This window comes from Echeneis naucrates, chromosome 15, assembly GCF_900963305.1.
Source record: "Echeneis naucrates chromosome 15, fEcheNa1.1, whole genome shotgun sequence".
In the NCBI taxonomy this organism is placed as follows: Eukaryota; Metazoa; Chordata; class Actinopteri; order Carangiformes; family Echeneidae; genus Echeneis; species Echeneis naucrates.
The window spans coordinates 20,211,573-20,235,896 of NC_042525.1; the positions used below are offsets into that span (position 1 = coordinate 20,211,573).

General features: G+C 38.4%; 1 protein-coding gene across 3 annotated transcripts in view; it reads left to right on the forward strand.

Moving 5' to 3' along the window:
* The window catches only part of gbf1 (golgi brefeldin A resistant guanine nucleotide exchange factor 1), a 101,059-nt gene that overhangs the window by 5,165 nt on the left and 71,570 nt on the right, over window positions 1-24,324 (forward strand). For all 3 annotated transcript variants that reach the window (XM_029521955.1, XM_029521954.1, XM_029521956.1), the window contains one exon: window positions 4,528-4,594. In XM_029521955.1, the coding sequence (XP_029377815.1) occupies window positions 4,528-4,594 (67 nt within the window). The remainder of the gene's footprint in view (window positions 1-4,527; window positions 4,595-24,324) is intronic.

Genomic DNA, 24,324 nt, shown 5'->3' on the forward strand with positions numbered 1-24,324 from the left:
ATTTTTCCATGTTGATTGATATTGATATTTATGACAATGTCTTTTTTTACTGATGCAGTCTGTTTGAATAGCATCCTGACTGAACCCTAAAGAAACTAGAAGTTACATTTTTACATACTGAATACAAAATGTTTTCATGCAGAGAAAGCATTCACATTATGCATCCTCATTGTATGAAATGCCTCGGTCAAGAGAGCAGCAGGACCCACTTCCCTAGAAAATTTAAGAGCAGTGCTCTTGACCTCATACAGAGTCTTCTTATAATCATGCTTTCCTTTTTTATTTCAGCAAAATAAAGAAGTTCAAACTAAGTAAATAGTCATATTTAATTACATTTGTTGATTTTGTAAACAACTTAAGCAATAATACAAATATAGCTCCTACCAGGAAGCATCTCAAATTGCTGTAGAGGTAGTACAAAAATAAACTAATTAAGCAGGTGAATAACTGACAGATTCAAGAACTCAACATTTAAGACAAATATTACATCTGAATGTATAAATTAAAGAAAAACAGGCACTGGTTTACAGCTCTCTGCTCTCTGTTTTTTTTTTTTTTTTTAAGAGCGAGTCAAAATTTTAAATTGTGAATACTGTAAACTGTAAACTAGTTATTATGCCATTTATGATTGCAAACATGCTTCACCTGCCTCCACAAAATAAGACAAGTTATCTAGCTTGACCTTATTGAAACAATGTAAATAAACAGAAATCTGTTACGTCTATCACCAGTGATGGGAATAATGGCATTACTTTTTTCAGTAACTAGTAATCTGATTGATTACTGTTCCCATCTCTATTACACTGTTACTGTTACTGCCAAAAAAATAATTGAAGTAGTTTTTTTTTTTTTTCCCCATCAGACCAACCAGATCTCTGAGCTGAGAGGCAGAGACTGTTTTTACTCTTCTTCCTTGGTTAGTGGGCATTAGACAGTCACATAAATGATGATGATTGGATGAGGTAGAGTAAAATTTCATGGTAAGCCAATCAGAGGTAGAGGTGGGTGGGTTTTTTCAGAAATTTGAAAGAACACATAGAAACACAACAAATGACACAAGTGAGTCAGTCAACAAGAAAAAGGAATGGCGAGCCCAAATAACCCAAAAGTAGCCATCTCAGAATGTAAGGATAGCCATGACTTTTCCCTTCAAGAAATTAAAGGAACAGGTGTAATTGTGAAATGTACATTATGCCCTGGACAAAAGTGCCTCTCCATGTCGGTGTCAAGTAATTCAAATGTACTCAAACATCTTATAATTGAACATGCACATGTATTTTAAGTTCAGCTAAAGGGGGGTGTAGTTGGGCTACAAATTCAGACACATTTGAGAATTTAAAAATGTACTAGAAAGTAACGCAATAGTTACTTTCCGCAGTAACTAGTTACTTTTATAATTTGTATCCGAGTAACTAATTTAGTTACCTTTTGGGAGAAGTAACTAATAATAGTAAGTAATTACTTTTTTAAATTAACTTGCCCAACACTGACTGTCACATGAATTCCTTTGGCAGGACAGCCAAACATCTCAGTTGTCAGTACAAATTAAGATGCCCCTGGAACAGGTTTAACCTGTAAGATAAAATAGAGTATATGCCACGGTTTTACATCTCTTAAGTGATAAATATGTAAACAACAGCCCTGTCAATGCTGCTAATAGTTGAAGAACTTTCAATCAGTCAATCACACTTTATTTATATAGAACTTTTCATAGATGAAATGTAACACAAAGCGCTCTACAGTTAAAAACCAATCCCAATCCCAATCCCCATCCCCACCACACACCCGCAGCAGTTTATACCAGCTTTTGGCTGGGCACTGAGAATCCAGGTGAGGAAATGATAACTAGGGGAGCTGTCTGTGCCAAGAAATTCTACAGCCTGCAGTCACTGGGGGTGCCTCCAAAGGCGAGCCCAAAGCACAGCTGTGAAGCCATGGTGCAGGAACCCCCAACCATCCAGGCCAGAGCCCCCCAGGGTGACACCCTGCAAGCAGACCAGACTCAATTCTTTTGGCGCAGAGGGTCTCCTCTTGAGGAAAACACTGGAGCTAAAAGCTAAAGCTAAAACCAGTAAAAATCTGTAACCTAAAAACTATAAAATCTGAAATACAAACATCATTAATAACTTATAAAAAAAAAAAGAAAAAAAGAATGAAGTTAAAAGCTAAAGATGAGTCTTGAGCCTGCCTTTAAAATCACTGGTTCAATGAATCACGGTTTCTGCAACACTGAGGTTTTCCGGCAGGCTATTCCAAAGATGTGGACCCTAGTAATCGAATGAAGACATGGATTTTTGTTCGAACACTTGGAATAATTGAAAGGCAGCTGCCAGAAGACATCAAGCTCCCCGAGGGTTTATAACCTTAAGAAATTAAAAAAAATAATAAAAGAACCTTAAAAACAAACCTGAAGTGCATGGGGAGCCTGGTTAGATGGTGTGATGTGAGCCTGCCTATTGAGAAGTTGTAGATTTAAAATACTCTTTTTGGGAAGACCAGAAAGCAGGGCATTAAAATAATCAACACCACTGGAGATAAAAGCATGTGTCAGCACTTCTGCGCGAATAAAATCAAGCTTAGAGTCAAAAATAGCGCCCAGGTTCTTAACACACTGTGCTGGTTTAAAATCATGTAGTTTTGGTAAAGGTTTCTCTCTTTTGAGAACCAAAAGTTAAAACTTCTGTTTTAATTACACCTAGTACTTTATTGGTTGTGTGGACATGAGCACACGCTCTTGTGTGTGCTCAGTGGGATGGTACCATATGACATGATGGAAAAGATTCGTTATTTCCTGTCTTATTTGGCACCAAATGTGGACATGTTTTGCACACAGGTTTAGTCTGCTTGTTGTTGCTTTTTAAATAACCCAACCAGGTTCACACAACTGAGGTTGCGTGACCCTTTCATCAACAATTTCTTCAGTTTCTGATGCTCACTCCTCTTAACAGCTCTGTCATCATCGTATTCGTAACCTTCACTCCTCTTCCACTCGTGCATATATATATATATATATATATATATATATATATATATAATAATGATAACTTTATTTATATAGCAACCTTAAGGTTTAAAAGGATAACATAGTAAAAAGAAGATGTGATATGAGTTTTAAGAAGTCACTGATTCTCCCACCCTCATTTCTGGACAGGCTTTACTTGGGGCAAGTCCTCTCAGACTCAGGACTTGTCTGTCCTCTTGTTCTGCGACCAGCCTTGATCTGTTTTAAAAGTAAAACCTTAAAATTAGTTCTTATATGTCCTTTCGTTTATATTCGAGACGAAGGATGTATGGTAGCACAGTTTTTAAAGAATTAAAGTTTTCATTACTATTTATTTTCAGATGGACTTGTGAGGTGGGCAGTTTCATTTTTGATATGTATCGTTTTTGGAGGTAATGGGACTAGACAAAGTTTGTAGTTAGGGGTATTTAAAAAAAAAAAAAAAAAAAACATTTTTAAAAAAGATAATTAAAAAAAAATTATGTTATTCATCGCATCTGTTGATTAATCACGATTAATCAGCATTTTTAAATATCACTGAAAAATTCACATTTTTTATTTATTTTTTGAAAGTAGATGGATATATCTTTATTTATGACAAATCCAAATGAAGAGCAATTTCTCTCTTTTGGCTGTCATCACCAATGTTTCTTGATTGCTAATCAAAGAAAAGGACTTTTTGAAGTTGCCTTTTCGACACTGACGGCGGGAGGGAGGGGGGCTTAAGCCCCCCCTCAAAAAGTCTTAGCCCCCCCTAAGCCCCTCCAAACCAAAATAAAAATACTGTAAGCAGCATCCACAATCAGCTGCTTCGTTGCTTTGGCGTTGCTGGGAGAGCTGTCAAAGCTGTAACATATGTATCAAACCAACCAAATCACACATTACAAAAAAGTTACGTAGCATTCGAAAGAGCTTGGGTGTGTGTATCAATGTGTGACCAACAGACAGTTAAAATTCGTAAGCTCCTCTAATGAAAAATCCAGCCCCCCCTAGCTACCCCAATTAAGAATTTCTGGTGCAATTACTGCTTGTAGATCTATTTCAAATCAAAAGAAGAGGCGACTATGCCGACAACTGGAGGGGAAAAAAAACAAAAACGAAAACAACCAATGCAGTATGAAAATACAACCTTGTCTAGAAAGCCCTATCAAGATTTCAATGTCTGAAGCCAAAACCAATGGGTGTTAGCAACCTTGTATGAACAAGTATGAATTAGTTCAGTACAAAGATGATTGCATTTTTTTATAATGGTTTATGGATATAAGATTATTATCCTGCAGAGGTTTTCCATCCTAGTTCTGTGTAACCGACTACCAACAAAAAGTTTGATGCACCACTGTGCCAAACAGAGATGCAGCAGGATGCCATGTCCATCATGAGTTACCATCATTTATTGACCCATTAAACTTAATATATAGTGAGACTAAACAGTCATCTATCAAAATAGAGTCAACTATTCATCATGGCAAAAAGTGTCTTAGATGTATTACCTAAGATGTCCTTATGTTTTTTTTTTTTCCACCTAGGACGAAGAACAGGACCCGTTACTCAACAGCTTTGGCCAGCTCAAAGAGATGCTCAACCACATTAAAGGTATGTGGGGAGAGGATGATATAGGCTGGTTGTATGTTAATAGGATCAGTATTAGTTTGAACTGAACTGTAAGCGGTCAGCGAACTGATGACTGGCAGCTTCCACGCTAGCTTCAACTGAATCCACCACTCTTTTGATAAGTTAGTTAGAATTGCATTGGATAAGTGTGGTTTGGAAACATGTTTGATTGTTTTAAAAAAATGTATTCAATATCAATACTACTCTGATTGTACAGTACCACCATATCTTGAAATATATTGGGTTATAACCCCTGTATCATGATACATACCAAAATCTAAGATGTGAAAAATGTTTTGAAATGTGATTTTAGGAAAAAAAAAAAAAAAAAAAGGCTCAGTGGGGCAGGTTGGTACACCAAATTGTGATGATTCATCAAATCGTAAAAATTATTTAATCAAAATAAATATTGCACCACAAATAAAGCAAGCCCTGCCCATTCATCATGGTGCTCCTTTTCATCTGCCTTAACCAGTTAAGTTGGCCAGGGCAGGCTGAAAAAGATCAACTGGGCAAATGTAGTAATGTAGTAAAACAGGAGAATGGTCACTCCTAATGTCCTAATGTCCACTCAACATGACCAAAACTGCATTTCAGTGCAAATATTAATGTTTAGAAACTATACATAAGATTGAAAATGTGTTGCATAGCCTGTCTGGTGGTATGCTTACCAAAACCTCTGTGGAGATCTTTTTTTTTTTTTTCTTCTTTCGGCTTTGCCTATTTTGGGGTTGCCACAGCACGTCCGTTCTGTGACTTGCATGAATGATTTGGCCACATTTTACGGCGGATGCCCTTCCTGTTGTGACCCTCCCAATTTCTCCAGGGTTGGGACTGGCACAAACCTACCACTGGTTTGCCTTGTGGCTGGGATTTGAACCTGGGGCCTCTGCCTGCAAAGCATGCACTCTCACACTGAACTATGTACCTGGGCCTTACACTTTGCTGTAATGCCTTTGGTAAATTTGTAGTCAATGAGTAGCTGAAAGGGAACAATGGCATCTTTGTTCATGGAATCATTGTTTTCTTGGTGTTATCTTTTGTCAAATAGGGGGAGAAAACAGGGGGGATAGAAATTTCACATTTCTCCTTTGGTTTATTTACATTTTCTCAGGCATAGTAACAGACAAAATATCCAGGTCCTTAGACACCAAGAACATGCATATGATCCTTATTATTGTGGAGCAATTCTTCCTTTACTCTGGTTATGCCTTTTTAGCAATTGTGTCCTTAAAATATGGTTAGGGCTTAACAGGTTAAGGATAATACTAGATTTTTTGGGTTGGCTCCATTTTCCCATGTTTAAATGATTGATATTGACAGAAATATTTGCAGTCGCACCATTATTGAGTTAGAAAGCCTACCCGGAACAGCTTAAACAGGTGCTGTTTCCAATCAAATGGTGCATTTGTCTGTGTCAGACAACATTTGCAAGAGTTGCTGCAGTACTTTTCACAGCATGACAACCTTATGTAAGCCATGAGATCACAGTTTCATGGTATATGGTATATTAGTGGAGGGACTATTTAGATCATTAAATAAAGTTAAAATAATATAGTAAAAATACTATTGTAATATTGTATAGCCGCATTGACTTTGTCATAAAAAAAAGAGTATTACATTTTTTCCTAATGTATAAAAATAATAAACTATAATTATGAAGTTACACATGCAAAGTTTTTAATCTCATCATGAGTTATCTTAAATTTCTTTGAGCAGTAATGATAAAATAAAATCTAAGCCTTTAATGCTTGAAACATCTTATTGTCTATATCTTTCTGTCTTTTTTTTGTCACTCCAATAAACTAGGCAAACTTCTCCTCACAATGGGATCTGAAAAATACAGGATTGATCTCAAAGACGTTGGGTATAAAAGAAATTGACAGCCAAGCCTCTTAATGAGAAACTGATGGGTTTTGAAATTACTTACTAGAGCCAATATGAGTGTTTGATGAAGAGACATGACTCCAACCATCACTAGCAATGATGGTGAAAGAGAGTTACCATAATTTTTGGACTATAGAGCACACCTGAATATAAGCCACACACGCTAAATTTAAAGAGAAAAACAGTTTTGTACATATATAGGCTGCGTGTGTGCACGAGCGTGTGAGAGAGAGAGACAGTGATCAAATGGCAGACAATGAAACTACCCACAAGATGGCTGCTGGGGCCACATGTCTCATGGGGTGGTTAATGCCAGCTGAAATAGTTCCAAGGTACTAGGGTAAAAAGGGGGAGGGTTAGTTACATGTAGGGTGAGTGATGTGCTAAAGCATGTGCTAACATACAAAAACCAACATCAGCTCCTGGTGTGACTAACCAACTACCTAAACACATACAAGAAAGCCTGACAGAGAGTGTAACCAACTCTACATTTATGTGTGCAAAGTCTAAAAGTACTGTTCTTAGCTTTGCTTGTTTTATGCCAGGTTGGCCCAGTGAACATTATGGAGGGAGAAGATAGAGGAGGAACAAACTGAGTTTTTTGTAGACCTGGGCCACATTTCATACAGTGGCCATTAGCAGCTGGACTTACAGTTTTCTTCTTACATAGGCGTGGAAAAATAAGCATTGTGGCAGGCCGAGTTCAAAGGGCAGCCCTTTGTCTGTGAAACATTGAGCGTGCTGTCTTTGTTGAATTTGTTTGTAATATTGTGTTGTTAACATAATACATTAACAATGAAATGAGGTTTAATCATAGATATTCTCCAGTGTTTATCACTGAGCTGATAATTTCTCAGTCCAAGAGTGTGCTGCAGTAGGGCTATTGGACACCTCCCCCCTCCTTCTGAAAGACCCAAGCTGTCCTGTATGTTGTCATGCCTGTGCAATGGCAGCTCTCACCACCTGACTCTATAGTTATATAGGTTTTTAGCAATGGGAAAGATGCAACACATGGAGCTACACAGTCTGAGCCCCCACCACTGCTGTCTTAGTCCAGAGAATGCATCTGCCACAAAGACGGACAGGCGCTGCTGGCTGAGATGGAATCTACCGAACTGGTTAACCTTGCTTCTTTGAGTTCCTGTATCAGTTACCCTTTCTCTTAGGCTCTCAGTCACAAAATGCCTGTGTTGCTCCCTGTACCCTGAAAAGATTTGCTTACAATTTTGGTTGACCAAAATGGATATCAAATATGGAATTGGAATATCTTTTCAGTTTTTCAAGGAATATGCATTAAGTAATGAGTGTATGTCAAAAATTTTTTAAAGGGTTGATTGCACCTTTTTAAGCCCAAGTCTTCTGTGCATATAGCCTCTCAAAGGTTAGTTTCATTCACTGATGAGAGACTCACTGGAGCTTAAATGACCACAGGAGAGCTGAATACTGTGCTTGAGTTTTGTTTTGATTTTCAACAGCAACACAGTCTAATAGATCTCTAGCTGTGTCTCTGCAACATAGCAGTGTTTTGGTACGAAATCATGTGGGTGGGCTGAGCTGCTGCTTTGAGGATTTGTAGCAGCTCAGCTGTCTGCTTAATGAAAGCACAGTAATTGCATTTACTCTGGTGCATATCTCTGTGTGGCCATCCAGCCAAGGAAATACAAATTAGTCCACACAAGGTTTCTCAGCCCCTCTCAGTCTCTCTTATTACTCCCCCCTCCCCATCTTTCTCTGTTGCGTTCTCTATTTGGCGAAAGGTTTCACTGCTCTGGCAGTGGTTGTCCGTTGTAAGTTCTGTGATTGACAGGACCATATGCCATAAAACTTGAGAAAAGTGTAGCTGGAAGTATATCTTCTGCAGTTTTAGTTGGGTAAATAGAGCAGTGAGTCTTGTCAAGCTGGGAGATGAATTGCTATGGGAAAGGAAGTGTTGCCCCTGTTTTCTGAAAGCAAAAAAAAAAAAAAGTTTCCTTTATCTCCTGTTAAGGCCCTCTTGCGAGATCTGATCAATGAAAGTATAGTTGAAGTAGGGCAACGATGGACCATGTGATGTGATGCCTCAGCTCCATCTGATACCTACTGCCTTATCTTGAGCAGCTTTCAACCTCCAAGAATGAGGTTTGCAGCTCTAAAAGATTTGTTGTTTTTGGACATACAGAACAGAAAGTTACTTGCATTTAGAAACATCAGTACACTACTGTGGTACCCTTTTTTTTTTTGTTCTGTTGTGGTTCTTATCGTTATCCTAGACCATGGACAATGTATGTAGAAGTGGACACCTGTTTTAGGTTTGTATAGAGAAACCCATGCTTGAGAGCTTCAAACCTGCATTCTATGTAATGGTCATTAGGGACACTTGCACCTGTTGTAAAATTAAGTTGGATTATATTAAAGTGTGAATGAAAAGGTCTTGCTTCTCACTAAAGCAAACATTTTACAAATAGGTTTATAGTCTAAATCAACATTTTAAAGTCTTCTTCAATGCAAAAAGATAGTGGTTTTGAATGTTGGGTGCCTTTGAGAGAAAAATGCGCAGTAAGTATGGTATGAATTAGAGCATAGCTACCCCTGTACCAGAAACACAAACCTGCTAGAGAAAGCACAGAGGACCCCAGATCCCTTCATGCAAGGCCTCGGCTCTACCTTCTCCTCCAAAAATGATTTCTTCTGGCTTAAAAAAACAACGCTAAAAGAAAGTGCACAATAATGCAGAATAACCCACATACCGACATTTATTTACTTTTTCTTGTTGACCATGATAAAGTTCGAGTGTCTGTGTTGACGGTCTTGACATGCTGCTCAGCTTTGAAATGTCTCAACTAATGAACCAAAAAGATTTTTGACCGTTAATTTGTTTAAAAATTTCATGTTAGTGTAATTATTATTTTAATGACTTTCAGGACATTCTGAACAGTCATTATGCTGCTGTGGTACAGTAATGACTCTAATAGTGTCTTAAAAACAACCAATTGATAATAAGAAAATTGCTCTAAAGTTTGATTTAATGTTGCGCAATTTTACAGTATAGGATTGTGCTGAGAATTTAGACTGCATGCAGTATCCTTATACCTGAAGCATTGTTTGGAGCTGCAGATTGAGTCTTTTTACTGTTTCTTAGTTGACATTGAAAGGGTAAAAAATGTCATCTGAGAAATCTGTCCCAGTCTCTTGTTGAATAATTCTTTGGATTTATTTTTTTGCTTGGCTGCACCCCATACAGAAAGAGAGAGCAAAGAGTAGCCTTTGATTCTGGTACACTTTATTTTACCTCCTGCTTACCTTTTTTTTTTTTTTCTTCCAGTTTCATTTTTTTCCATACAGAAGCCACTGAGCCTCAGCTTCGCAAATCCTCAATTCTTTCCTTCCACCCTCCTCTCATCAACCTCCTCCAATGCAGCAAAGGGCAGATTTTTTGACAAGTCTGCTCCTAAATCCCTTCATTTTTATTCATACAAATACAGGTTTAGAGCCCCTTGCAGCCCCTCACATACAAAGCCAGAGTGGCCTTTTGACTGACAGCTTTCTCGATTTCATCCAAACACTAACGAAATTCACAAGCACACCTCTAATTGACCCGAATCACCAGCACAGCACCAGGGGTAGATATCAGGGGGCATGGCAGTGGATTTGCAGCATGAAGATTGTAGAGGATTTGATGATTTGATTACTCTCCAGTTGACCTTTAAAATAATGATCATAGTTTCTTCCAAAGCAAAACACACAGACACAGACTACTTGAACTATGACTAAAGGAACATATATTTATAATTATGTACAACATATATTGTTCATTGTATGCACTATTGGTTTGCCTATCTGTTGAAATGAAATAAAGGTGTTCAGTAGTGCAATTTTTTCATTTGTTTTCAGTATAGGCTAATCCATGTTTTACTGGCAACCTCATTAATCATCACATTTTACTTGTATCAGTTAACAAGACACAATGCAGACATGTTGTCCCTCTTACCCTAATTTGAAGGTCAAGTGTGTGTATGTTGTTTCAGTGCCTTGCTGTTGTAAGTAAAGCACTGACGGGCCTCTGGGGGTCACAGTCTCAGCACTTGGGAACCGAGCCTGACCTTTTACCCTCTTTCCTTCTCTTACCAGTCCCTTCCCCTTCTCTGCCATCTGATCTGCATACATATATCGCTCCCAATAGAACTGTCGGAAGGCAGCTGGCAACTGCTGAAAAAGAGGAACCATAATTCATATTACTCAGCCACTTATGCAAATATATTTACTCATGAACACATTCTGAACAAGGAGAATCTGCCTCATGGCAATTCTTTACATGTCTGCCGCGTAGCTTTGGTGTCCTGTAGCTTTAAGTATGAAATGGCAGGTCATATTCTCAGGCCTGCTGTTAGTGTTAGGGTTTTACACTTATGTCATTGCCAGTGGACAATAAACAGTGTGGGCAGAGTTGACGCTTATATTAATTTCTTGCAAGGATTGACATTGGAGCGGGGATTGTACCTGGAAAGATAAATCTCATGATATATGCATGCATTAGAGAGGCGATGATTACAGATTTTGATTGTACGATTATAGTCTTGAGGAATAATCATGGTTTTGCGATTAGTATGCATTAATTAATTTCACAACACTACTAATGAACTAATGCATAAAATTACGAGCATCTTTAAGAGATTTAAATTTATTTATTAACATCACTTATTGCTTTCAGAAATAAAACAGTAATGAAATAATACAGTGCCACTAATGTAATTTAACTCAGTTATTACGTATTACCTTTACTTTGGCATGTAAAGCTGGGAGGTGATTCCACAAATGCTGCATCAAGTTTGATGTGCTTCAACCTTTAGCCGCACCTTTTTTTTTTTTTTCGGAAAGTTTTGCAGACAGGTGATCTGCCGTCTTGACTCCCTGGTCATGCCTGCTGTATCTGAAATACTTGCACACTGCCAACTCCACTTTTTTCTCAGGTGAAAATTAAGCCTCACAGCTTGGTCCTTCTGCCATTGTTTAATTAATGTAGCGTAACCTCCTTGCCCCTTGATACGTACGGTACACCTCTAGTGTAACTTTATTGTACTTTAGCTACATGAACTGCTGAACTGTTGGTATGAATATCCAATGAGAACATGAATGATTAGTCAGTCCACTACTCCGTAGAGTAATTGTTTGAGGTGTTAAGATAGCTTTGTTAAGGTCAGAGCAAGGTGAAAAAGCAAGTTCAGTTTTAATCTGTTAAAATGACAATAAAATGTTTCACACACTGCAATTTGACAGTTTGTTTTGCCAAGTATTGTTATTTTGTCAACAATGAATGTCCTGTCACTGACCTCCTTCTGCCTGTCCCTTGTTAGTTTGTTCAGAAGCCTGATATACAGAGGAGCATCAAGAGCAGTCTAAATAAAAACAGTAGATGTGTAATAGTTATTTATGTATCACTAACTGGAACCATACAGATGAACTGATATTGATTGTTATTTTAAGCATTCATTTTTGTGACTTGTGAAACACTCACAATGACTGATTTGATTATTAGTAAACTATAAATTTTTTATGATTTAGTATTTTATCTACAAATGTTTAAGTGTTACAGAGCCATTGGCTACCAGTTGAAAATATCCTCAACATTAGAATTATGATTAATTGTTGCTCTCTGCACCAGACAGGTTGCCACCTAGTGCTAGTTAGCAGCTGTAAATCTAGCCAGTTAATAGTGCCCTAACCAGGGACTGACAGAAAGGCTTAGGCCGAGTGTGAAGAGGGGATGCAACTGCTGTCCTGTCTTAAAGCCTCTCAACAATGTGTTGAGTGGATGGAGAGTCCTGGCAAAAGGCTATTAATCATGTCACTTGGGGTGTCTGGGTCTGGGGGTGGTCAGGCTTAGATGCGGAGGAACCCATGGGTTTGATGCAAGAGAGAAGAAACAAGTGAGAAATTAACCCTATAAGCTCCAGTATACAGGACGAGGAGGGCAAGGAGTAACAGCGAAACCAAACAATATGTTTGGAATTTGTGCAATCTTAAAGGAGTTTTTAATTTTGTTGAACCTGATCTAATTTTTGTGCACTGTGTAAATTTACAATATTATGAAAATGTGTATATTAATGACCAAATTCAACCTTGCTTCATCAAAAGTACATTACAGCTTAGCCTTTGCTAGTGATGAAAGTTTGTGTCTCTCCTTTTATCACCATGTATTATCTTTTTGTTTTGATTATTCGTCCTTTTTTTTTCCCCATTTACTGCCCTTAACTACAATGTTTTGCTTTGTCCTTACATTAGTGGGGTTCATTAGAGAGGTTCTTATTGCTGTAAAAGAAAACCTGTCTTAAAGAGGGCAAAGCATGGTAATTTCATAGATCTGCAGTTTTACTTCAGGAATTTATTTTTTATGGGTTTTTTTTTTAATGGGACCAGTGCATAATTCATGGCTGGTTAATGGAATTTCCACCATTCTGATTTCTGGTATGTTGCCTCGCTGGTGGTTATAAAAAGTATTTCCGAGAACAAATACTAGTCCTCCAATCTGTGGCACTTTGACTGAACCCTGTAAACCCATATTGACAATTATATACGGTAAATTATGATGCCTTATATCCAAATCGTAAGCCCTGCTGCTGTCCTGTTGATCATAAACATTGTTTATGCAGGGTAAATCACAATGGAAAGGCAGTAGTAGCTGATAATCTCTGTTTTAGGACAGTAAAGCTGGTCAAATGAAAGTACACTCTAGTACTAATGGTGGAAACATTGCCATAATGTTGGTGCTGGCTTAGGGGAGGGGGCAGAGATCGTGGGTTGTGGGAAAAAATAAGGGCCCGTATTAGTATTTTGTGGAGGCACTGTCTTGCCGTCTTGCTTGTGTGGCGCTCACATCCTTAAGCCTTTGGAGTCTCAGTGTGAATCCCACTATGCCTTGATGGACTCGGTTAATAAACCTCTCAGCAGCCACCCCTTCCCCAGTCACCCTTACAAACACTCGCAAACACTCATATTCACACAAACATACAAACGCACAGAAGAACTGAGCGTACACGTGAAATCTCTTGAAACACGCAGCTGCTTGTTATTTTTTGCCCCATAAGGGTACTGTGACCACAGACATTGTAATACACATATCCAATTAACTAAGCATAAAATCACATATTGATGTCAAGCTGTGGATCTCACAGATTCAAACATGTTCAACAGAATTAATCATTTTTCTTCAATTCAAAATATCATATTTCCTGATTTACAGTTGAGCTTCTCAGTCTTTGTACGGTTGTACTGGAATATAATATAATATGGACCATATCAGCTTTATGAAGGATTCAGAAGGCATAGTGTTATGTAAACACATTATGAACAAAAAGATTTTGGTTTAGTATTTGATAGCTTTAATGTTTTTTGTCTGACTTTCAATGAATTTCAAATTAATTTAATTCATAAACATTTGGAATAAAGATATATTAGAGGATATTATTGTTGGAAGTCTGTCTGGCATTTTCTGTCACAAGAATTACAGTGTTTTCCTTTAGAAGAATTTTTGTTAGTGTTTTTGTAACATTGTCAAAGAAAACAACCTACTTTTCTCTCTTGGCTTGTCCATTATTTCATTCATCTATTTAATGTTATTTTTGTGAAATTGTTTGACGACAACATCCATATGGTTATCCCCCTTGTGTGTAACGTAGCCTCTAAGTGAAGGCCCAGAGTTAAAAAAAAAAAAAAAACCACCCTATTTCTGGCCTGCAGCTGGGAGTTTGGAAGAAGTGTGCTGTAAAGGTGACATAGGTCAAAAATGTCTTGTCATTGGATGGTTGGGGGGTTACCGGTGTATCAAGGAGGACAGACATGCTGGAGGGGATGTGCAAAAGAGGGAGAGGGGTTGGTGTGATTAAACAACTGGTCATATTTCACACACAAATATTGAGTAAAAAAGAGGTGACACATGCAGCAGTAAAGCTTTAAACTTGACGACACACCCATTCATAAATAGAGTGGGATTAGTGCCGCTGCTAACAAATTTTGACAACAGCCATCTTGCTGACAAGAGAGGGGTGGCGGGGGCGAACAGGTCAGTGTGGTCTGGTGCAGCTGACGATGAGAAATGCTAACAACCTGGGACAACAAGAAAGTGTTGATTGCACTAAAAGCAAAATAGACTGCTGATATGTTCGCTCCATGTTCTCAGTTCCACATTTTTTTTTTTTTTTTTGTACACTAAGAGATGGCTTCGACGGAAATGTATTCCTCTTTGTTGTGAAGAACTTAGGTCAAGAGATTTGTAGCTGAAATATATATTGTTTTATTATTGATGTTTGATCAATGCGTTGGGAAAGGAGAAAGATGGGAGAAGTTAATATTTAAAGCAAAAAATCACTTTGTTCTATTTGTGTGTCTGTTACATTTAGCTAAATGTTACAGAAATACATCTGAATAAATAATAAAATTTCAGCCGACTATCCCATTGTTGGATATGAGAGAGTGAACTAGAGTCGCGTCCTTGTGGTAAAATTGTATCACCCTTGTTTGACCCACTACCTCTCTTTCCCTTCATCCTTTGGAATAGAGTGGAAAACAGGGTGTTCCCTGTCTGTACCCATCAAAAGTTGGCCAAGGAGGGAACAGTCGTGAACTGGCAAAAGGCTCAGGGGTGGTCAGGACTCATTGATGCACGTGGGGAGTGAAGTCTGGCCGGTGTGGTCCGATCAAACAGATGAGCCACTTCTCAAATTACTGAAGAAGTTAATGCTGGTCCTCAAAGAAAGGTGTCAGAGTATACAGCAAAGCAGTTTTTACTGTATGGATCTGAATAACTGCTGAATGTGCCAACAATGTGCACTCCATCATCAGAACTAGACCACAGAGTAACGGAAGAAAGTGTGTTACATCACATGGAGAATGCATGGCACCAAGATGAACTGTGGGAGGAGAGAAAGCCAGTGGTGGAAGTGTAATGCTTGAATAATGTTTTGCTGAGAAACCTTCGGTCCTGCCATCCATGTGGGTGTTGCTTTGACACGCATCACCTACTTGAGTATTGTTACAGATCACGTACATCCTTTCATAGAAACTGTTGTGCCTAGGATTGTGTATAGTATTGCATCTTATCAAGTCTCAACCTGGAAGGGATGTTTTTTTACTGTGGATTGACTTAAGAACAATTACTGAAGGAAGGAGTGTAACAATGGCTTAATTTATGGGGGGTTTTTGTTAATTAAAAAAGGGTAAATAAGAACGTGCTCATTATATACATGTGCAAATCAAAGCATAAACTAGGTAAAACAGGTGAGCTTGGATATGTAAATGGAATGGCATGATATAACAATGATAATTCAGCAGCTGATGATTCTTGAAGATTTGGGCAAATGAATGGCAGATCGTTTATCAAAATACAAGGGTGAGTCTGTCTGAGGAAGGAGAGCTCTAAAACTGAAATTTGATTCACTGTTGTCTAATAGCCATGCCTGGCACTCAGAACAACCCGCGGGGAAGCATATAAACGGCACCTTACTTTGGTAAACAACTCAACTGGCCACGCAAAGAGCAGGAGATGTCCGATGAGAGAGGTCCTCGTCGTGGCCTCCCAAGCTTGACTGGTCCTCGGCTGAAGTGGCTGTTGGTCTGGCTCATCTCCAGCAGCCTGCCTTCAAGTTGGAACATTACCCTTGTAGCTTTGTGGCAATTTTCTTTTTCTGTTGTGGTTGTTATTGCTTCATCAGCTCTCCTGGGGAAGCTCTCCTCTTCAGAGCTTCCCCAGAACTCCACCAATTCAAGACTTCATCAATTTTCATTTAGACTACTTTTATTTGGTGGCCGACCCACGATTGTGGTCTGGTTGTTGGTGCAAATTTGGTCCATTCGAATTTCTCCCTTTAACTTCAGGGCATAGCAAGGGCGGTGTTTGGATTTTAATTGCACCTTTCATTCACCCAAGTTTGAAGTTATATATAAAACAAAGATAAATGTATCGTTTTGATGAGTACAGTTTTCTCTGCTTGTTGTGGATACTTCGGTGGACATGGTTTTATTTTTTTATTTTATTCACTGAAAAACACAATTAAATGGTTATTAGGTAATCACGGCATCACAGAGCACACAAACAAATGAACTAAGAAAAGAACATTTTCATGCATCTGCCATCTGGACTGGTTGTGGAAAATCAGGAAACGTATGACTATGGACTGTGTATGAAGTTTCTTTTTCTTTTTGCAGAGCAGTTATAGGCAACAACCAAGCACATAGATTACGCAGTCCAGGCAATATGCCATCGGTTTCGGTGGTTCGTTATTCAGGTGGCACTGTTGTTACATAATTGGAATAGTTCATTGTCTGGTGTAAATTCTATCTCAGCCAAACAATCTCGTAGAAAAATGGTTTGCACAGCTGTGAAGTCCTCTTCTCGCAGGGGAATCAGTTCGGCATGTTTGCAGTCTCTTATTTGATCAGAATATCCAATTTCTTATTATATCAATTTTTGTGTCCTTGTTGGCCTGTATGCATTCCAGAGCGGCAATTTGTATCCGTTGCCTGATAATGTCATCAGGCCAACCCGAGTGGAGGGTCAGAGAAGGGGTACCTCTCTGCGGGGTAAGGCAGGTTTATGCTGATTTGTGGCATAGACTGCAATTTATTGTTTGATAAAGGTCCAGGATGGCGCTTAGCAGAGATCTGGGAAATCTCTTTAAAGTCTGAGGGGTGTGGGTGATCGGAATCTCCACCCCACCCCCCTTTCTGGACCTCAAAACAAAATTGTTTCAGCAGGATAATGCACCGTGCCACAACAGCAGAAGCAGCACAACAACAACTTTGAGGTGTTGATTTGGCCTCCAAATTACCCAAATCTTAATCCAATCTAGGATCTGTGGGATGTGCTAGACAAACAAGTCCGATCCATGAAGGCTCCAGACTTAAATGACCTGCTCTTAATGTCTTGGTACCAGATACCACAGCACAGGTGTCAGTGGAGTCCATGCATTGATGGGTCAGGGCTGTTTGGGCAATTAAAGAGGGACCAACACAATAATAGGCAGGCGGTCATAATGTCATGACTGATCAGTGTAGTGATAATTAAGTTTGGAAATTAGCATTGTGTTTTCCCTCTCTTCAGTTAGCATGCCTCTGAGGCTTTGTAATAATGTAGTGAACAAGAGTTGAGCTTATTATCCCCTGGATTTGTCCATTGTAATTGATATTAGTTCATGAGGGCAGCAAACTAAGTGCACCGGCTCTCCCCAGTTTGACGTGTGTCTGTATGTACAAAACAACGAGCAGCCATTCCACCAATGCAGATATGTATATCTGGGTTTTAAACTATAAAGATTCCTGCTAAAGTATCTTGGTCTGAATAGATTATGAATGTTGAAATGTTAAATTTATGCCCAAGAACAAGGGTGTCGAACTGATTTTCATCGAGGGCCACATCAGCTTAATGGTTGCCCTCAAAGGGCCACATGTAAGTGTAAGACAGTATAAATGTAACTTAATGTAAACAAAGGTAATGTAAAATAAAAAAAAATACTACAAAGTAACTACTCCTTAATTTTAAGTAACTCTGAATTTGTTAGGTATTCAAATTTCAAATATTACATATGCTTTTGTATAGATGCAAAAAAAATTATATTTGCTATTTGCTCTGTTATAAATCCTTTTAATTTGTCAGTTTTAAGAAACCCACATTACTCCATCAATAAACGATCAAACTATCCAAGTGGATAAAGAAAAATATCCCCCAACACCTGTTATAACGTTAACTTTGCTCAAAACTTTTTTGTCACAGTTAAGAGGGGCAGAATAACGGTACAACCAACAATTTTAACAACAATTTGTTGTTTTTCTGTAAGGCTAACTTGCATACTTAGCTCCGTGTCTAGTGTCAAAATGCCGATGTAGATTGTATTCTGAAACCAGCACCGCTTTATAACACACAAGACACACCCATTTTTCTCCTGGGAGCACAAACAGGTATTCACCTTCCCATCTTTCATGAATGAATCAATCAATTTTTCTCTTACTGCACATTTTGGATCATTTGTATCTCTCAATTGCAATTGTTGAAAATGGAATTAATCTGAATACACTCCAATCTAGTGATGGGATGCTGTTACTTAATGGGCAACATAATTGGCACGCATTGTGGGAAATGTAGTCTATGGTCTATTCACACTTTTGACTTATTTATTTTGAGACAATCAGACGGGCCTTAAGCTTGACACCTATGGCCTAGAAGGACTTGCCTTGTGCAATTGCCTAGCATCCTCTGGTCAAGTAGACATGAGGTGAACTTAATGTTGTGGGCAAGTAGGGATTCAGACACAAAAGTCAGGGGAATTTGAACATATGAACTAGAAGGCACTGTTGTTGATGTTGAAGTTAAGTAAAGGTCAAAAGGCTTAAAGCACATATTCCTCTAAACTCAACACAGCAGATGTGTTGGTATAGGTTTTATACTGCATATGTGCATAATGTTACTAGCTTTTCTTACAGGCACAAGTTGTGGGCTCCATTCCCAGGCCTGGGGCCTTTCTGTGCCGATTTTGTTTTCCCCATGCTTGTGTGGGTTTCCTCCAGGTACACTGGTTTCCTTTCAATGTCCAAAGACATGCATATTTAGGTTAATTGGTGACTCTCAATTGCACACAGGTCTGAGTGTGAGTGGTTGTTGGTCTCTGTATGTTGATCCTGCCATGGACTGGTGAACTGTCCAGGATGTACCCCGCCCTCACCCAATGAGAGCTGGGATTGGCTCCAGCACAACCCAAAGGCAAATGTTTGTCGTTTGCTGTTTGCCACTTTTTGTTAGTCTTTACCCCAAAAGCAACCAACTGACTAATCTGGACTTCTTGTTGACAAACATTTGGGTGACTATCAGGGGGCAGCATGAAAAGTCAGCATCTTGCTGATCTCCTGTTTCAAGAAGTAATGGGAACTGATCATATTTCTGCAATACCTTCGCTTGAACCAAAATATGCACATATTTTGAACACCTATGCTGCTGATGATGGGTAGAAAATGTTTCCACTTCTAAAAGTGTGTTTCAGAAAAGAATGCAGTGAAGTATAACAGTGAGTATTTATAACCATTGTTATGAAAGAAATGTATAATTGATTGGATGGATATCCCATTCAGATTAATTCACATCCTCCATAATCTGATTTGGATTAAAGGTGATTCATACACTGGATGCCATGTTCCAATGCAAAATCAGTGAATGCCCAGCCCTTTTGCTTGAGCATCCTTGGTTTCAGTTAAATGGAATTAAAGAAGTTAGTGTTTCATGTTCATGCATGCAGCACTAGCATACCTCTTATTAAATTGTCAAATTAAATTGACCTAGTATCACAAGGTGCCTAATCCAAATATTGGCGGTTTTACTTCAAATGGGCTTAATATTGAGCCAAAGTAGTTTATATGAAATGGGTGGATGTTTATTTGGGAATCTGGACTGCGACCATGCCATCTTTAATTGCAGTCAGTGAGTAGAAATGGTGTTTGCTGGTAAAGTGTGGATATAATATGCATATGCAAAAGCTTTATTTCAAGTCTTTTTACAGTTGTTTAGAGAGAAAAAATTGAATTAAGATGTGTTTGTAACTTCCACCCACAGACCCATGCCATCTTCTTTAAAGGTGACAAAACGGATAACCAATTGTTTTTCTGTTTATCAGAGGTGACATGACCAGTGGCGCAAAGGGGCGAGGAGGCCCTGTGTTGCCATAGCTAAATATACATCCCTGACAGCTCCATAATAGGTTCCAGGAAGTTCAGTCGAAAATAAAAACAAAGCAACATTTCTAGCTGATTGGCTTTGAAAGGCCGTTTTTCCTTGTTGAATGGGAAAAATGTGGACTTCAGCATTCCATGGCTGTGATGCCAGTTGGATTGGATAGGCGCAGCCTTGCGTGTGCAGAACGAGTTTGGTGACTGGGAGACACATTGCATTGCAGAAACCAACATTATGGGAAAGAATTTGTCTGCATGCTTAAAAAGGCTCACAGCATTCAAAATTATTGGAGTATTTGCAGCCCTGCGCAAGCATGAACCTTGCAGAATGTTTAAAAAAGATCAGAAGTGAGTCAAAGCCTTCTGATGCTTTTCACCCAACAAAGTGTAGGTTTTAAATTACTTACATTTAAACTGGCACCTTTTTAACTCATTATTTTATAAATGCTTTTAAAACCTTTATTTCAGTCGGTAAGTGGCAAAAAGGCCAACAGGAAACGTGTTGGAGAGAGGGGGGACAGGGGGTGACCCACAGAATTGTAATTGTACCTGGAATACTGCAATAAAATGGCATGTGCACTAACCACCCACGTGGCACATTTTTTTGTAATGTACAAATTTGAGGAGACTCGCCATTGTGTGATCTGAAGTAAAGTACAAGTCAAAATGATTCAAAACTATATAGTCCTTGTTTGAATCCTGCTTTTGTTTAAATGTGTTCACTTTTGATCTAATTTTAATTTGAACTTTGTAATTTAGATTTTTTTTGTACAAGTAGTTGTACAAAAGTTGGTGCATGCAGGAAAAATAACATAAAGTTTCTTTTGTGGAAATTACATAAGGCTTAAAGGGGCACATAAAAGCTTGAGCATTGTACTTGTTTTTCATTGAATTGTAAAAGCAGACCACGACAAGATGTGTTTATCAACACCTTTGCCTCTGTCACTTTCAGGACAAAATTAAGTGATTAATTCATCAAGATAATGCAGCTCCTGGATCCCTTCCCATTTTCCCAGCTGTCTGAAATTACCCCACAGTGTTGTGGTTTAGAATTACTAAATTGCTGGCAAACAGCTTCAGTATTACACTCCAACTTGCCTTAGTGAATTATGTTTATATTCTTTTTTTTTCCCTTTCTCATGTTTGGTTAAATTATGTGGTGAGAGATGTTTTATGACAAACAGCAAGCCCTAGGGAAGTGGACTTTATATGGCAGTGGAAGTGAGTTGCTATGTGAACAGCAGTGAAGTGGCTCATTTTCTCTTTCTCAGCCGCTCTACCCCCTTCTTGAGTTGACATGCTCTGAAAATGAACAAGTTTACATCTCATGGAGGACAGGAGGCTGTAGTGTTAGAGAACTGCTTCATAAGTGGCTTTCCACTTTGTTATGCACGGATTGTAAAACTTTTTATTAACTGATAATATTATTTGATTTAATAATGATTTATTGAATTGCTTACATCTACAAATATAAAAAACTAAGTACAAAACTAAAGAAATACATGCAAATCAAAATTCCGATTGGATGAAATGTAGACTGACAATGGCTTTGCCCAGTCAGAATCCAGGAAAGTCATACATTTGGTTATTTTTTTAAGAGAAACTTGACGGAAAAGCAACCAAAACAGCAGAGATTTTTATTATTTACTGTGTTTAGTTAAATTAAACCAACGGAATGGCCTTTAGCTGTCCTGTCAGAGCTTGGGCAAAATGACATTTTCCCATAGACTTCGGGAGAGTTCAGTGGTTTTCTGGCTCCAAACTGTGTGTGCATATTTCTGTGACGTTGCACTCGAAGGAGTCTATAGAGTGGGAGGAGAGGGAGCTGCATGCCATAATGCTGAAATACAACATTGTGACTATAGATTGTGTAAAAAAAATAAAATAAAATGACATAGACACTGGGTGTGAAAATGGAGGCCACTGCTGAAGTACCTTATACATGTATTCTATCTAATAACAGTGGGTAAAATCTATTTGAAAAGGATCTTCTATCTCACTTGATTTCTTACTTAAGTAAAAGTTTCCTCATGAATTAACAGTGTCTAGTTCTTTTATACAACATGATGTAATTTTTTATTAAATGATGGTCCCATTGAGAGCAACATACAGAAAGCAGGGGATTGATTAGGACGCGTATACTGTGTGATTGATACTGTACCAGAAATGGCAACCTGTCTGACACAGCACAGAACAGGTCAAATTTACACCCCACTCCTCCTCAACTCCACCTTCTCCAAATAAGGATTGTTCTGGTTTAAAAAAAACTGAGTGGCGTTGGACACATTACACACTAGAGGCTTTAAAAACTGCATTTCATAAATCAATAGGTGACATCACTCTGGGTTGACACCTGAATGTAAGAGAAGCCATTTCATATCAGAGTGACTAAAATGCAAAATACCCAGAACAGTGAATTTTATGTACTGCCCACAGGAGGTTGCACATAACATAGAATACACCATAGAGTTGCACATCATTAAGGATTACATTTTATTTCTTTCATAGGTGTAAATCCATAGTGCATCCTGCATTTAACTATCAATATTGCCTGTAATGATATTGAAGCATGGGTATCAGACAGAAAGCTAAGGGTCCTATACATCAGTGTGACACAGTCAATGTACACTACATTAGCAGAGCATCTTTAACTAGTTGAAGCAGTGGCAAAGTGCTGTCTATGAAATATATTTTAAAATATTCAGTCATCGTCAACCGCTTATCCGTATCTGGATTGCGGTATTTTAAAATATATGTAATTTGTATGTAATTTAAATTGATTGGTTTGGTAACAATTTAGTTACAAACAGCATGTAGCATTTCTCCACTTATTTGTCCTGCAATTGTTGTCTATGTGTAGGGAAGCTTTTGGACCTAAGTTAACATTAACTGCATGCGCTCAGGAAAAGCTAATCCTACCGATGGTTAAAAAACCATTTTTTTTCTTTGGCTGTGATGTGAGTAGAAAACCTAGTTAGTAATGCATTTAATGTACTCTTTTGGAAGTGACTGACTAGCTGCTGGTTAGAGGAACACACCCACTGCTCTGTTGTTGCTTCACGCTTCACACAACCCTACCCTTCAACCAAGGGTAAAGTGAAACGGCCAAGATTAATATTAATCCCCTTTAATGCAGTGGCTCATAATTAGGGGACTTGAGACCAAGCCATCCCACCTAACTGCAGCTATTTATTAAACAAACTCAGAGGATTTGCTTTCAATGCTGAGAAGGAATAAATTGTGGATCTGAATATGGAGGTATCTGCCTATTAATACTGATGAACTTCATGAGCTGTGCTGTGAATGATGTGAGTGTTTGATTTTCACAGTCAACCTACCGATGATCTTTTCAAGGAAGATAGAATTAAGATAGTTGGAAGTAGGAAAAAGCTGATAGCTGATTAATATGTGGATATTCCTGACTGGGCTGACATGTTCTACAGCCACCCCATCCCCACCCCCAGCAAATTAGAGCTTTTCACACAACAAGAATAACATGACTTAACCCTGCCACAAATCTTATTTGCCTAAAAGATTACTTTCAGAAACATCTAAATTTCACCCATTCAAGTATTCAGAATATAGACATATGTAACCCTAAATAGACCTCAAAAGTCATTATAGACATACAAAGCCGATAGCCTTACAAGAATGTTTTTGTCCGTCAGAGCTTGACTCTCCTGAATCTTAAGTCTGAAATGCCATTAAAAAGATGGTCTTGGCTTCATATCATATCGGGAGCCCTTAACTTCAAGGCTTAGCTGTTTTTCCTGCTTTATAGAAATTCTTGATCAGTCTCAAGAACAACTAAAACACCAACAATGCTGGTACAGCTGCCTATGACAGTAATGTTCAGGTAATTGACTGAGATCCTGAGACATAATTCAGCAGTTGTTCTGGAGGAATTTCAGTCTGCATGCAAACCAGAGTTTATGCACACGCACGCACACACACACACACACACACATACATATATATATATGCATATGTGTGTGTGTGTGTGTGTATATATAAAAGAAGTAAGACCTTACCCAACTTCTTTTGAAACATTGAATCAGTTTACTCCTAATGACCATAGTGGAGTACAGTTGCTATGTGAGCTGTGGTGTAGTGCATTTTGCGTGAACACAATAGTGTTGGTT